The sequence below is a fragment of the Lytechinus pictus genome, chromosome 9, assembly GCF_037042905.1.
Source record: "Lytechinus pictus isolate F3 Inbred chromosome 9, Lp3.0, whole genome shotgun sequence".
Lineage (NCBI taxonomy): Eukaryota > Metazoa > Echinodermata > Echinoidea > Temnopleuroida > Toxopneustidae > Lytechinus > Lytechinus pictus.
Window position 1 is genome coordinate 10,694,011 of NC_087253.1, and position 12,522 is coordinate 10,706,532.

Sequence of the window (12,522 nt, forward strand, 5' to 3'; positions counted from 1 at the left end):
CAAAAGATATTCTGGGGCAAGTTTATTTATAACCTTAAACATATATAAACAGAATTGATAACTGACTCTTTGAGAAACAGACTGCCATTTTAATTTTTCAAGTAGAATAGTGTGAGGAGTAATAAAGTCAGCATTTAGAATTAAGCGAGCATATCGATTTTGTAAGCGTTGTAATTTTTTTTATTAAGAATTGTGAAGATTTGCCCCATATTACCAAACCGTAGTCAATATGTGGGAGAATGAGCCCATTGTAAAGCATAGTGAGGACTTTGTCGGGCAAGTATTGTTTAATTTGACGTATAAATCCATTGGTCCTTGAGATTTTCTTACAAGTTTTATCAATATGTTCATTAAATTTGAGTAAATCATCAAAGATAATTCCAAGGTACTTAAAGTTATTAACCTGCTCAATAACTTGAGAATTATATTTGATCATAATTTGTATTGAGATAATTTTCCTACGTGTACCAAACAACATTACTTTACTCTTACTGGTATTTAACTTTAAATCATTCCCCTCAACCCATAACATTAACTTATCAAATTTGGATTGTAGCCGAGCCTGGATTGAATGGATGTCTTTACCTTTACAAAAGAGTGCTGTATCATCAGCATAAAGACATATGTTTGTATCTTCCTCGAAATTTAAATTGCATATATCATTAATGAAAATTACAAAGAGTAGGGGCCCCAAAATTGATCCCTGTGGTATGCCTACCTCAATATCACAAATCGTTGACAATTTACCATTAACACATACACTCTGGGAGCGACCCAATAAATAATTTTTAAACCATGTCAATTCAGAATCCTGGATACCATAGTCATACAATTTATCAAGCAAAATGCTATGGTCAACAAGATCGAATGCCCGTTTAAAATCCAAGAACAGGGCTCCAACAATGTACCCATAATCAATATTAACATGTAAATAATCATTAACATCGATCAATACAGTGGTTGTTGAGAATAGAGGTCGGAACCCAGATTGGGAACTACTGAGTATATTCTTTGATACAAGATATGTGTACAGTTGTTTATGTAAAGCCCTTTCCAGTATTTTCATAATATGACTCAATACAGATCCATGTATAGGCCTATAGTTGCTTGCCAGGTTTTTATCACCCGATTTAAAGACAGGGTTGACTTTTGCCAATTTCCAATCAGGCATTGAGAGCCCAGTTAAAATAGAGACATTAAAAATATGCGTTAGGGGCTTACTGATAAAATATGATACTGCTTCCTTCAATAAACGGGGGTGCATACCGTCAAGTCCACTTGACATATTTACAGACATATGTAAGAGTTCTTTAGAAACGAACTCCTCAGTTATCTTTTCAAAGTGGAATCTACTAAGGGTGACTGGGTTTTGCCTTGTATGCCTGGTTGCATAACTATTGCCTACAGTTGTTAGAAAAATACTCGTTAAAAGCATTTGCCACATTAATGTCTTCTGCCAATACACCACTTTCGGTACGCAATCCAGTACAAAAGGAAGTCTTAGACTGTTGAGACAGACTTTTTAAAGTTTTCCAAGTACGACCAGCATCACAAATATTCTTCTCAAATTCACTGATGTAGTATTGTTTTTTTAGGTGCTTACCAAGATTATTAACCTGATTTCTAACTCGTTGAAATTATGTGTATTCTATATTCTTTCATAAATGACCTTTCCACTTATAAATCATGTGGAAAATTGTGATGAGACATAACGCATCCAGGATAGCTGTTCTCGACGAACAAGTTACATGGACGAGAACATGAGGAGAGTGCGCTGGTATGTTGGCCAAAATGGTGGAGCGTCCGCCTCACAACCGTGAGGTCGGGAGTTCAAGCCCTGGGCAGCGTCAGACCATAAAAGACTAACATCTGTCAGACCAAAATACGTTCAAACACGGGAGTTGCTGTAGCTGTGATTGGCGATCAATGATTTAAGGGATATAGAGCAAATAGAGCAAGGTCGATCTGCGGGTCGATCTGGCGCTGCCTCAATAATAATAATAATAAACAGTTCTTGTATAGCGCATATCACGATTATGAATAATGTCTCTATGCGCTTCCAAAGGACTTGGATATTATTACCCCAGCTGTAGCTTGGCAGCCGTAATTACTAAGATTACAGCGCACACGCATTTCAAGGAATAAATTCCTGCCAGGTACCCATTCACCTCACCTGGGTAGAGTGCAGCACAATTTGGATAAATTTCTTGCCGAAGGAAATTACGCCATGGCTGGGATTCGAACCCACAACCCTCTGTTTCAAAGTCCGGAGACTCCGGAGAGTCCGGAGAAAAATAGCTGCAGGGCCCGCGATCAATTGGGCAATATGGATGTTCGGCGGATCTTTATTTCTCGTTTATGTTTCGAAATATAAAACATGGATTTTTTTTTTTTTATCTATTATGAAAACACATTGACAAACCATTATATTGAGAGCATACTAAACAAGTTTGGCAATAAATCATAAATGTATTCATTTGATGGATACGAATTACATTTTCACAACTATCACCACTATTATTGATTAGATTCAGGAATATTCAGACACAAGACATTTTTTCATTTCAGATGTATGTTTCAATTCATTTGATGCTGGCTATCTTCCATGGGTGAACCTTCGCACGGGAACCTGCTTTCATCCAGTCATTCAGAGCGGAACCTATGAAGAAGCTGTAGAGAGCTGTCAGCTTATTTACGGAAGATTACCTAGTCTACTGGAAGTGAGCCATTTACAGGTGAGTGCATTTTGACGTTGAACGTGTGCCTTTAAAAAAATCGTAGCCTTAGATCATCACACCAGCAACTTCTTAAGACTCCCAAGACACGTGGAGCATATGGTGCGCGAGCTTTCTCTCCCTCAGCACTTTACCTCTGGAATGATTTGCCGTTGAATTTAAGAATTATACCATCACTGGAGACCTTCAAATCAAAACTGAAGTCTCATCTTTTCTAACAGTATTAGTTATTGGCACTTTGACACTCACAATAATAATAATGATAATTCAATATTTATATAGCGCCTAACAAAATTTCTCTAAGCGCTTTACATCACAAAACCTAACTACTTAACTTAATAAACTAAACTCACTTATCAACTTAACTACCTTACATAACTAAACATCCAACGTAACTTCCTTACATATCTAAAATACTAACTTAACTACGGGCATATTAACTGTAAAAAAATCATACTATTTACGGAAGAGAAATGTCTTAAGTGCTACTTTAAAGGAACTTAGAGAAGAATGTGATCTTAAGCTATAAAACTCATCCAAACTTTCTCATTCTTTCTATTCCTGTGCGCCTCGGAATAGAATATTTCTAGATAGATGGCGCTATATATATATATAAATGCCTATTATTAATATGTGCAAAAGAGATTATTTCTTTTCTATTCAGGGAAAAAATCATTTTTTACAAAGTACGTTTTTTTTTATTTTGTCGATTGATACGGGTTTTTCCCCTCTGCTTTCACATTGTTATAGAAGAGAAATTTGGCAGTTTAATTTCATTTGTAATCATTTTAAAAATATTCGTAATCTCATTGATATTGATATATTTATTTGTTTGATTGTTTATTGATTGTATACATACACAGAATCTTTATTTATATGAATTGTGATTGTAAACTTATTGATTTGAAAGAAGAAGAAAATAAAATATTATTTAAAAAAAAAAAAAATCATTATTATTATTATTGGCAATCACTTTCAAAGATTAAATTAATCAGTATCGGTGCAGTGTTGTAATATGAATAGCAAGGAGGAGCGCTAGAGCTTACTTAAAAAAGACTTACTGAAAAATGTTGATGGTTTATTGCAGGTATATGTATGATAATTTAGACAGGGCAATAAATCATGGCAATTACATGATTATTCTTGTCTAGAACCCAAGCCCAACATGTTCCAAAATATGCCTACTTCCCCCGTATATTTTTCAATTAAATGCCACTTGAAGTGAAGTGTGTCGATCTTTTCATTATTTTTAACGAACCTGGCATTAGGTTGCATTGTTCATAAATTTTGGGGGTCTTTTAAGACTCTCTGCATGTGGGCTCTTGTGAAGTTTGATATAATAGCCGAACATCATTTGTTTTATTTTTGTTATGTACAGGACTTCTTCAATATCACGGGTGAGTTTCTTTGGGCAGCACCACCTCCCGGCTTTGAAGCACCCAAGACGAACAACCCTCTCTGTTATGCAGCCGAATTTCCTGCCGTTGGCAATATATCTGCCGGACTATCTCCATGCAACGGGACACTGCAGTTTGCATGCATAAGAGGTACGGCTAAATCTATAATGATAATAATAGTAGTAATAATACTAAGTTTTTATAATAATAATGGTAATAGTAACAATAATAATATTGATAACAATATTAATGGTAATATTATTGATGATAATGATAACAATAACAATAATAATGTTAATGATAATATTAATTAAAAAAAAATAATACTAATAATCCAAATAATAATAGTAATAATTATAATGATAATGGTATTAAAGAGAATATTTTATATTGCGCAAGTACTTTAATAATGTATTCGACATCGATACTGCACCAATATTGATAATGCCTCCATTTCTATTGCGCACATGTCGATTCAAAAGTATGATCCGGGCGCTTAATAATATAACGTTGTAAATAGTAAATTTTCAAACGAATTTCTTACATACATGAATGAAAAAAAAAGGTCTATAGGAGAGTTTATTTGGAATAGCTGAAGAGAAGATGAGATATGAATTGTGTCGGCAATCGAGTTCCAGAGACGTGGTGCAGCAGCAAAGAATTCCTTATTTCATGTCCATTTTGTTCTGGGTTCTTTAAATTGATGAATTAAATGCGATATTACATGTAGTAGAAGAGGGATGAATGAGACAGGATATATAAGAAGATGCTCGGTTATAATCTCTAATATTACCCTCTTTATCTAGTGTACTGTAAATATGTGGGGGGGCTGCTTCACATTTTGGTAATATCTTAATTTTAAGTCAGTTATGCAAGTTATTACTTTCCTGGCTTATATGTTTACATGTATATCGAAACTAAGGACCCCTCTGTAAACCAGCGTTGATATGTTGTGAACACTGAGTAGGGCACCCCCCCCCCCCCGTCTTTTAATTAATCTATTTTCTGTAATTGTAAATATTATGTATATCATTGTTACTGTTTTAAATTGACGGAAAATAAAAACAATGCAGAAGTGAAATTGAAGTTCTTTCAACAGAGTATCCTCTACTATTTTATTTATTTTTTCACTATTGTTTTATTTACTTTTTTGTCTTCGGCCTCAGACGTCTCCAACACGAAGATACAGGATCTCTTGGATGATGACGTCAGGAATATTACCCTCGATGTCTCATTCGGGTACATTGAATTGCGTGCCTACTCTCCGTGGTATTATACAGGGACCACAATATCTATTACCATCGTTGGACTTCCCGGACTGCAAACAAGGTAAAATTTTAAAAACCCGAATTTTAGGAAGACCGAGATTACGTTTAAAGCTGTCCTGCTGGGTTCCTACGGGAGTAACCATAAGCAGAAACATGAACAGAAACAGATTGAGGTCGTGTGGTCCAGTGATTAAAGCATTGGACTCATAATCGAAAGGTTGTGAGTTCAAATCCACACTCTGCCATTGTCTAGCGCTCTCCCCCCTTTTCACATTTGATGCACCCGTCCAACACAATGATGATGATGATGATTATGATGATGATGATGATGGGTTCTTGTAAAGCGCCGGTTTCCGCCTCAGCTGGGCGCTCAGGGCGCTTGCTCAAAAAAAGGAAATATCTCACAAATTTCAATAATTTCAAACAGTGTTTAGAATCATCATTCAGTTCAAATACTGTACTAGTAATGCTACAATTGAGTTATTCTTGCGATAATGTTGGAGTGGGGAACAGAAAGGTCTTCAGTTAAGACTAAAAAGTTGATTGGGTCTGTGCTCTCCTGATAAATTGGGGAAGGCTATTCCACAGCTTTGGTCCAGAGATGTAGAAGGCTCTGTCACGCGATACACAAACAATACATAAACAAGCACACTCACACCCCATCCCACACTCACCCTCTCCCCCACACACAAACCTTTACACGTGGGTCCAACTTTGTTTTCGTTATTAACTTTCTCCGTCCGTTACGTGTGCCTATACGCAGCCAGATGCATACATAAATGAAACGCTACACTTTACATTACTTTTTTTTTTCTTTCATATAAAGATTTTATTCAAAATCAAACACGAAATCAATTCAATTTACAGAAAAATCATGAAGCGAACATGTTTACAACAACTGTACAGGCGTACTATTATCTATTGATAAAACAAAATTATGATGTTTTTGACTAAGAACCCTTTCAATTTCACAATAGCGTTTCAATACGTTCTTAAAAGAACTAAAATACAACCGATCTCCCTTACAACGTGTCGAAAAAATAAAATATTTAGCGTAAAGAATATAACGGTTTACAGTAGAGTATTGAGCGTCAGGGCAACCAAACAAAAATAAATTCTTATTCAAATACAGGTTTACATTACTTACAAAATGTTTTATTATAATAAATGACGTCATCGACACAATCATCATAATTATTGTCATGTGGGTACCACGGTTGTTACAAATAAACATGAAATGAAGTCTCTCTAGGTGTTTCGCGTTTCATGTTAAATGTCGATTACTGAATCTGTTACACAATACAAGGCGGTAGGATTTTACACAAAGAACACAATCATGCATTTGTGGAGGCGTCGTGATGTAGAGGTTCCGTCACTTGACTCTTAAACCAAGGATCGAGCCTCGAGGTTTCGAATTCCACCCAGCGCTAATTTCCTTTGGCAAGGCACTTATCCCCGTTTGTCACTCTCCACCAAGGTGTTAAATGGGTACTCGGTAGGATGAGAACGTCACTTTTGTTAGATTGGCACGTGTGCACCGATAAACTATTGCCTAGCCAGGATACTCCTGAGGGAGTCGAGATGATGGACTTTATGTGTGGAACAGTGATGGATCCTATGACCGCGGGGTGATAATAATTAAAATGTAAAGCTCTTAGAAACCAACGTATGAAGCGCTGTATATGTAACTGTTATCATTATTATTATTCCTCTATACAGGATCAAGTCCGTATTTTTTCTTGCTCTAACAAAAAGCACCAAATTATTTCAAGTGCAACTAAGAACTTTACACCACTAGTGTCCAAGAGTCTTTCTTATCAATCTGGTTGTACCCAAGATAGCTGCCTTCTGAATGTCGTACATCCAAAGGTGAGGAGAGATCTTGGTTATGCAGGCTTCCATTCCCTTCTTCACCATTCCTGAGTGACCAATGACGACTGGTGTGACCTCTGCCTTTACGTTCCACATCCTCTCGATCTAAATCCAAAATCTCAAAATATTATTATTATTACTATCATTATGAATTATCATTTCTCATCCCTTTAGGATAGATATATTAAACATGGAATTGCGGACCTTCAACGATGGTGTGCTAGGTAACAGATGCTTGGATACACTGTCTATCTACGATCCCACCACACAAGGCTATCGTGAAATATGTGGACATCTTCCACCGTTCCGTCTCATCATGCCACCTGATATCGTATTAGAGATATCGATAGGAGAGCTCCAGGCGACCATGGAACCCCTAGGCTTCAGTCTGTACTACGAGATAGTTGGTAGGTGCCCCCTTTTTCATAATGGGTGATATGCATATTTAGTTAAACCTGGGTTAACTCAGACCACAATGTTGTGGATTGCCAGTTGTCAATTCATTCACCAATTAAAAATTTATTCTTATCCTGCTGCAAAAAAAAATTAAAAAAATTAAGATTGAGTCCTGAAATGGAAAGAATAGGAAAATGCAAAATATTATTAATTTCTCTAAATCAGTCGATATTTTATGATTGCCAGCAACATGGATTAAATATTATGAGGCCCAGCATTCCATAGAAGTGTCGTTTATAATTAGAGTTTTATTTAGAATAGGGTTATAAACCTAGGTTTAATCATCAGAATCCCATCCAATTAGGATAGCAATTACTTAAAATCTTTTGTTTTTCTTTTGCTTGTACTACGAGATTTGGGTAGGCGCCTTGGAATATGTCGATTCTTGAATTAGATTTAAAAATAAGATACGATTTGGAGAGGAAGGGTTTTTTCTTAGCTGGTGGAAGTTGGCGTTAGGTATCAGTGGGATTGGGGGAGGGAGTATGTGAATCAATCTAGTGCAAATTTCAGAAATACAAGAACTGTTAAAGGTCATATCCAAACTAGAGATTCTAAATACCACATCTTCCCCATTTAACACGATGATATTTTCAGCATTATGTGTATTATATTTGTTTTACTTGTTATTCAAATCCACATAAACAAAAAGTTGATTTTAATCAAATAAAAAAAAATCTAATAAACATAATGCTGAAAATATCATCATGTAAAGTGGGGAAGATGTGATATTAAGAATTTAGCTTATATTTCCAAAACACAGTGATATGCAAATGAAAGAGTCGAAGATGTCACTGACTACCTATTCTTATTCTATTTTACTGTTGGATTCATACAATTGAATGAATCTGAGTTTGATTAGACAGTTTATATATTTTCTGTATTTGATTTCATTATTTCTCATATTTTTTAATTGAATTATAACTTTTCAAGACTTTCAGAGGGAGCAATGCATTTGATTAGACAGGTTCCATATTTTCTGTATATAATTTGGTTATTCTCATAATTTTCATTTAATTATAACTTTTCAAGACTGTCGGCGGGAGCAGTGCATCACGGGATGCGGAGAGAGCAGTCTGGTATATGAAGACGGCATCCTAGGAACGTCTCCCTTTCCATCAACCTTCTCACCATTCAGCGAATGCCAGGTCCAAGTATTAGGACCACCAGATCAATACATCGCGATCAATTTCACGGACTACAGAGTAATATTTTAATATCTTTTATTAAAAAAAATCATTCAATTCAATTAAAGTATCTATTTCCTCATTCATTAAAAAGAACACAATTAGAACAAAATTATCTATAACACAAAGAAAATATGAGTAACAACAAAAACAAAGGTTTCAACAGAACATAACCGAAAACAAATAGTGCTATTAATAAAATAACGGTCGGTGCATAGTGATAACAATATAGATGAACAAAGTAATGAATGGTAATGTGGCATGCGCGAAAAAGCCATTAAAAGGCTTATCAAAACGCGCATACTCAAGATATGTTAATCATTAAAATGAAATTCAATATTTGATGTAGATGCGGTAAGTGGAAAAGAAATAGAGATACGAATTATGATTTCATCCAAAACAAAGCATCTAAATCAAACTAACGTGAAACAACCTTTCTTTCGATATCTGTTTTCTTTATGCCAATCAGTGACGAAATGAGCCCCCCCAAAAAAAAAAAAATAATAATAATAATAATGATAATAATGAAAAAAATTACATTATTACATAATATTTAGAAAATAAAATCATATCCTACCCCTTTATTTCTTTTAATTTCCTTCTTTATTTTTTTTTTTTTGGCATTGGGCTTTTTGCGGGTGGGGTCATGCCCCAAGCCCCCCCCCCCCCTTCTGTATGCCAATCAATTTAATGAAATGCATATTCAATTAAAATAATTGTTTAATAAGTTGAGCAGTTGAAGCTTTTAAATGCTGAAATGGTAAATGGTAGTAACTTTTTTACCTGATTGCTAAGATAGCATCAATGCTTGTAAGCAAGTAACCAGAGGACCGACGACTTACGGTCTTTTCCGAGGGACCTGTTAATGAGGATCTAGATGCCTTACCAAAAGGGCACTAGCGCACCAAATGGGAATCGAACCCGGGTCACCGAAATACGAAACACCCGCTCTACCGACTGGGCTACCACGCCTATATATTCTGGTATCTTTAGAATGCTAATGAATCATACTTTTGTGTAATATCAGTTGCATGATTATCTCTATTGGATAATTCTCTAAGAAACGGTCATGAAACTCAGATTTTTTCTTTTTATTGATACGTACACCCATATATACTAAGATAACCATGCAGGTATCATAAGAATGCTAATAAATAATAATTGTATTATTACCAGTCTCATAATTGTCAATTGGATATTTCTTCTCAGCAACACTTATTAAAGTCAGGGTTTTTATACACCCATATATACTTAGATGACCAGTTCAGGTATCTTTAGAATGCTAGTAACTCATACTTCTATATAATATCAGTTTCTTGATTGATTATCAATAGGAAAATTATCTCAGAAACACTCTCATTAAAGTCGGGTTTTATTTTTATTGATACACCCTATACGTATTTAGATGAACATGATGGGGTCTATGGACATGTGCTCTGACCTTCTTGTGCTCACATCACGAGGTGATTGGAATCAACCTATCGAGAGGGGATGTACCGTTTTCCCATCATTTCTCATCACAAACACCAGTCAAGTAGATGTTCGTCTCTCTCTTGGTTTAGAAATGACTTCAGACGGATTTCAAGCACATGTCACCTTTGTTGGTAGGTTAAGTTTATTTATTTCTGGGGGCCGTTTCGTAAAGCTGTTCGTAAGTTAAGAGCGACTTTAAGATTGACTGGTGAATTTTTCTAGATAATGCGCTATATCATCACCATTGAACATTTTGGTGCGTACAATTTACCACAAGAAAGGATACCAGTCGTTCTTAAATTCGCTTTATAACTTATCATCATATCTTATCCTATCCTAAAATCCTACATCCTAATCCTACATCCTAATCCTACATCCTATTCCTTTCATCCTACACCTATCCACTGAATCCTGTCATTGATTCCTATATAAAGAGCAACTTTTCTACACTTGGCAGAATACAGTTAATATCATTTTCCACATTTAACCTTGAAAATTTCACTTAGAATAATATGTTTCGACTATAAATGATATGGTAATGGAGCCACATACTTTTCTGAAACTTTTCATGGTGGAAATTTAGAATAAACATAAATACTAATTATTATAGCAATATTACCTAAAATTTTGGTCATTTACTGATGTAATGAATATTCATGAGTGCATAATCATTATGTCCAGATGAGGCAGGTATGGCAGCGGTGTTCCGATGTTGGTCCAACGTTGGGTAACGTTGATCCAACGTTGGTCTAATGTTGGTCCAATGTTGATGGAAAGTTGATACAACGTTAGTCCAATGTTAGTCCAACGTTGGCGTAAACGTTGATTCAATGTTTGTCTAATATCGGTTCAACGTTGGTGTAACGTTGCTTCTTTGTTGGTCTAATTTTAAACAAATCCAATGATGCGCCATTTCCATCAGTTTTCAACACTGTGCCATCATCATCTGTAACCTGTTCATGATTCTGTCAAAAAACATTACAACTATTATTACAACTATTCATTTCTTTTCATTTTTTCTGTTACAAGTCTCTTCACATAATTAAGAGGAATCAAGAGAATTACGTGTGATATTTATTGAGGCCTTTGTAGCATTTAAACACTTTTTACATCCTCTTTTGCTCAAACAAGACTAATACCAAACATAGGCATATGTAATAAGAATCAAGATGTATTACATTTTCTTGCGAGTTGCAATCTCTGTTTCTGTCTACAATTGTTTGATGACTCGGTATGAAATGCCAATTGCAACGTCAGTAATCATCACAAAAACTCACATGTGTAATTGCAGTCTCTCAGTATTTACAAAATCTAAAAAGGAGGTCGCGTAACTTGGCCTCACTCAGAGTAACGTAGCTACTGCCTGCTGTAACTTAAGAGCGCCTCTTTTTCATTAAGATCAAGTCAACTGAGATCTCAATATGCAAGGCCATGGCCTAGTCTCGCTCATGCCATAACTCTTAAATGATATTTCAGCGTTAAGTGTAAGCATGCCTCACGTAGCACCTACAGGTTTGACTGCAGTTGGAAAACACTCCGTCCAGGCTAGGCCAGGCACGACCGACCAGGTCAATTCAAGGCAGCGTATAATATAATAAATAAGGCAGGAATGCCAGGAAGCAAATCATTGGGTGATTTCAAGTACGGCCGGTGTTCGGTGTTGAGAGCGTGAAAGGGCTGCTGAACTGAGCTCCAACACCGAGTGTAATATTTTTTCATTAAAATGTATTAAAACTCTAAATTGCTCTCATCTTAACTGTAAAAGATAATTTTACGGGGATGGTTCGTCGTGTTCGCCCCCTGTCCGTGAGCTACAGGAGGCAGTGCAGTGACTGGTGTTAAGTACTTACACGAAAATAGTAGCGTCGGACTGTATGCACACAGAAGCTGACTCCGGGATCTTTCGGAGGGGATCAACAGTTGCAGTTACCGACTATCTGCAAGTGCAAAGAAAATTTCACTGTAGTTTGTAGGTCCTAAATATGCAGCTAGATATTCGGGAATTTAATTGTCTATATCCAGTTCAAATTCTGCCAGATTCTTCAAGTTCAAAATTGAAGGAAGCAGACTACACAGAAGAAGGAGTCTGACGTCGACGCGTCGCGACTAATTCTGCGCATCAGAATAGTATGGT

General features: G+C 35.8%; 1 protein-coding gene across 1 annotated transcript in view; it reads left to right on the forward strand.

Moving 5' to 3' along the window:
• Nucleotides 1-12,522, forward strand: part of LOC129267772 (uncharacterized) — a 74,263-nt gene that overhangs the window by 34,292 nt on the left and 27,449 nt on the right. The window contains exons 20-25 of the mRNA XM_064105066.1: nucleotides 2,569-2,735; nucleotides 4,114-4,282; nucleotides 5,299-5,461; nucleotides 7,447-7,679; nucleotides 8,761-8,933; nucleotides 10,321-10,519. Of these exons, the coding sequence (XP_063961136.1) occupies nucleotides 2,569-2,735; nucleotides 4,114-4,282; nucleotides 5,299-5,461; nucleotides 7,447-7,679; nucleotides 8,761-8,933; nucleotides 10,321-10,519 (1,104 nt within the window). The remainder of the gene's footprint in view (nucleotides 1-2,568; nucleotides 2,736-4,113; nucleotides 4,283-5,298; nucleotides 5,462-7,446; nucleotides 7,680-8,760; nucleotides 8,934-10,320; nucleotides 10,520-12,522) is intronic.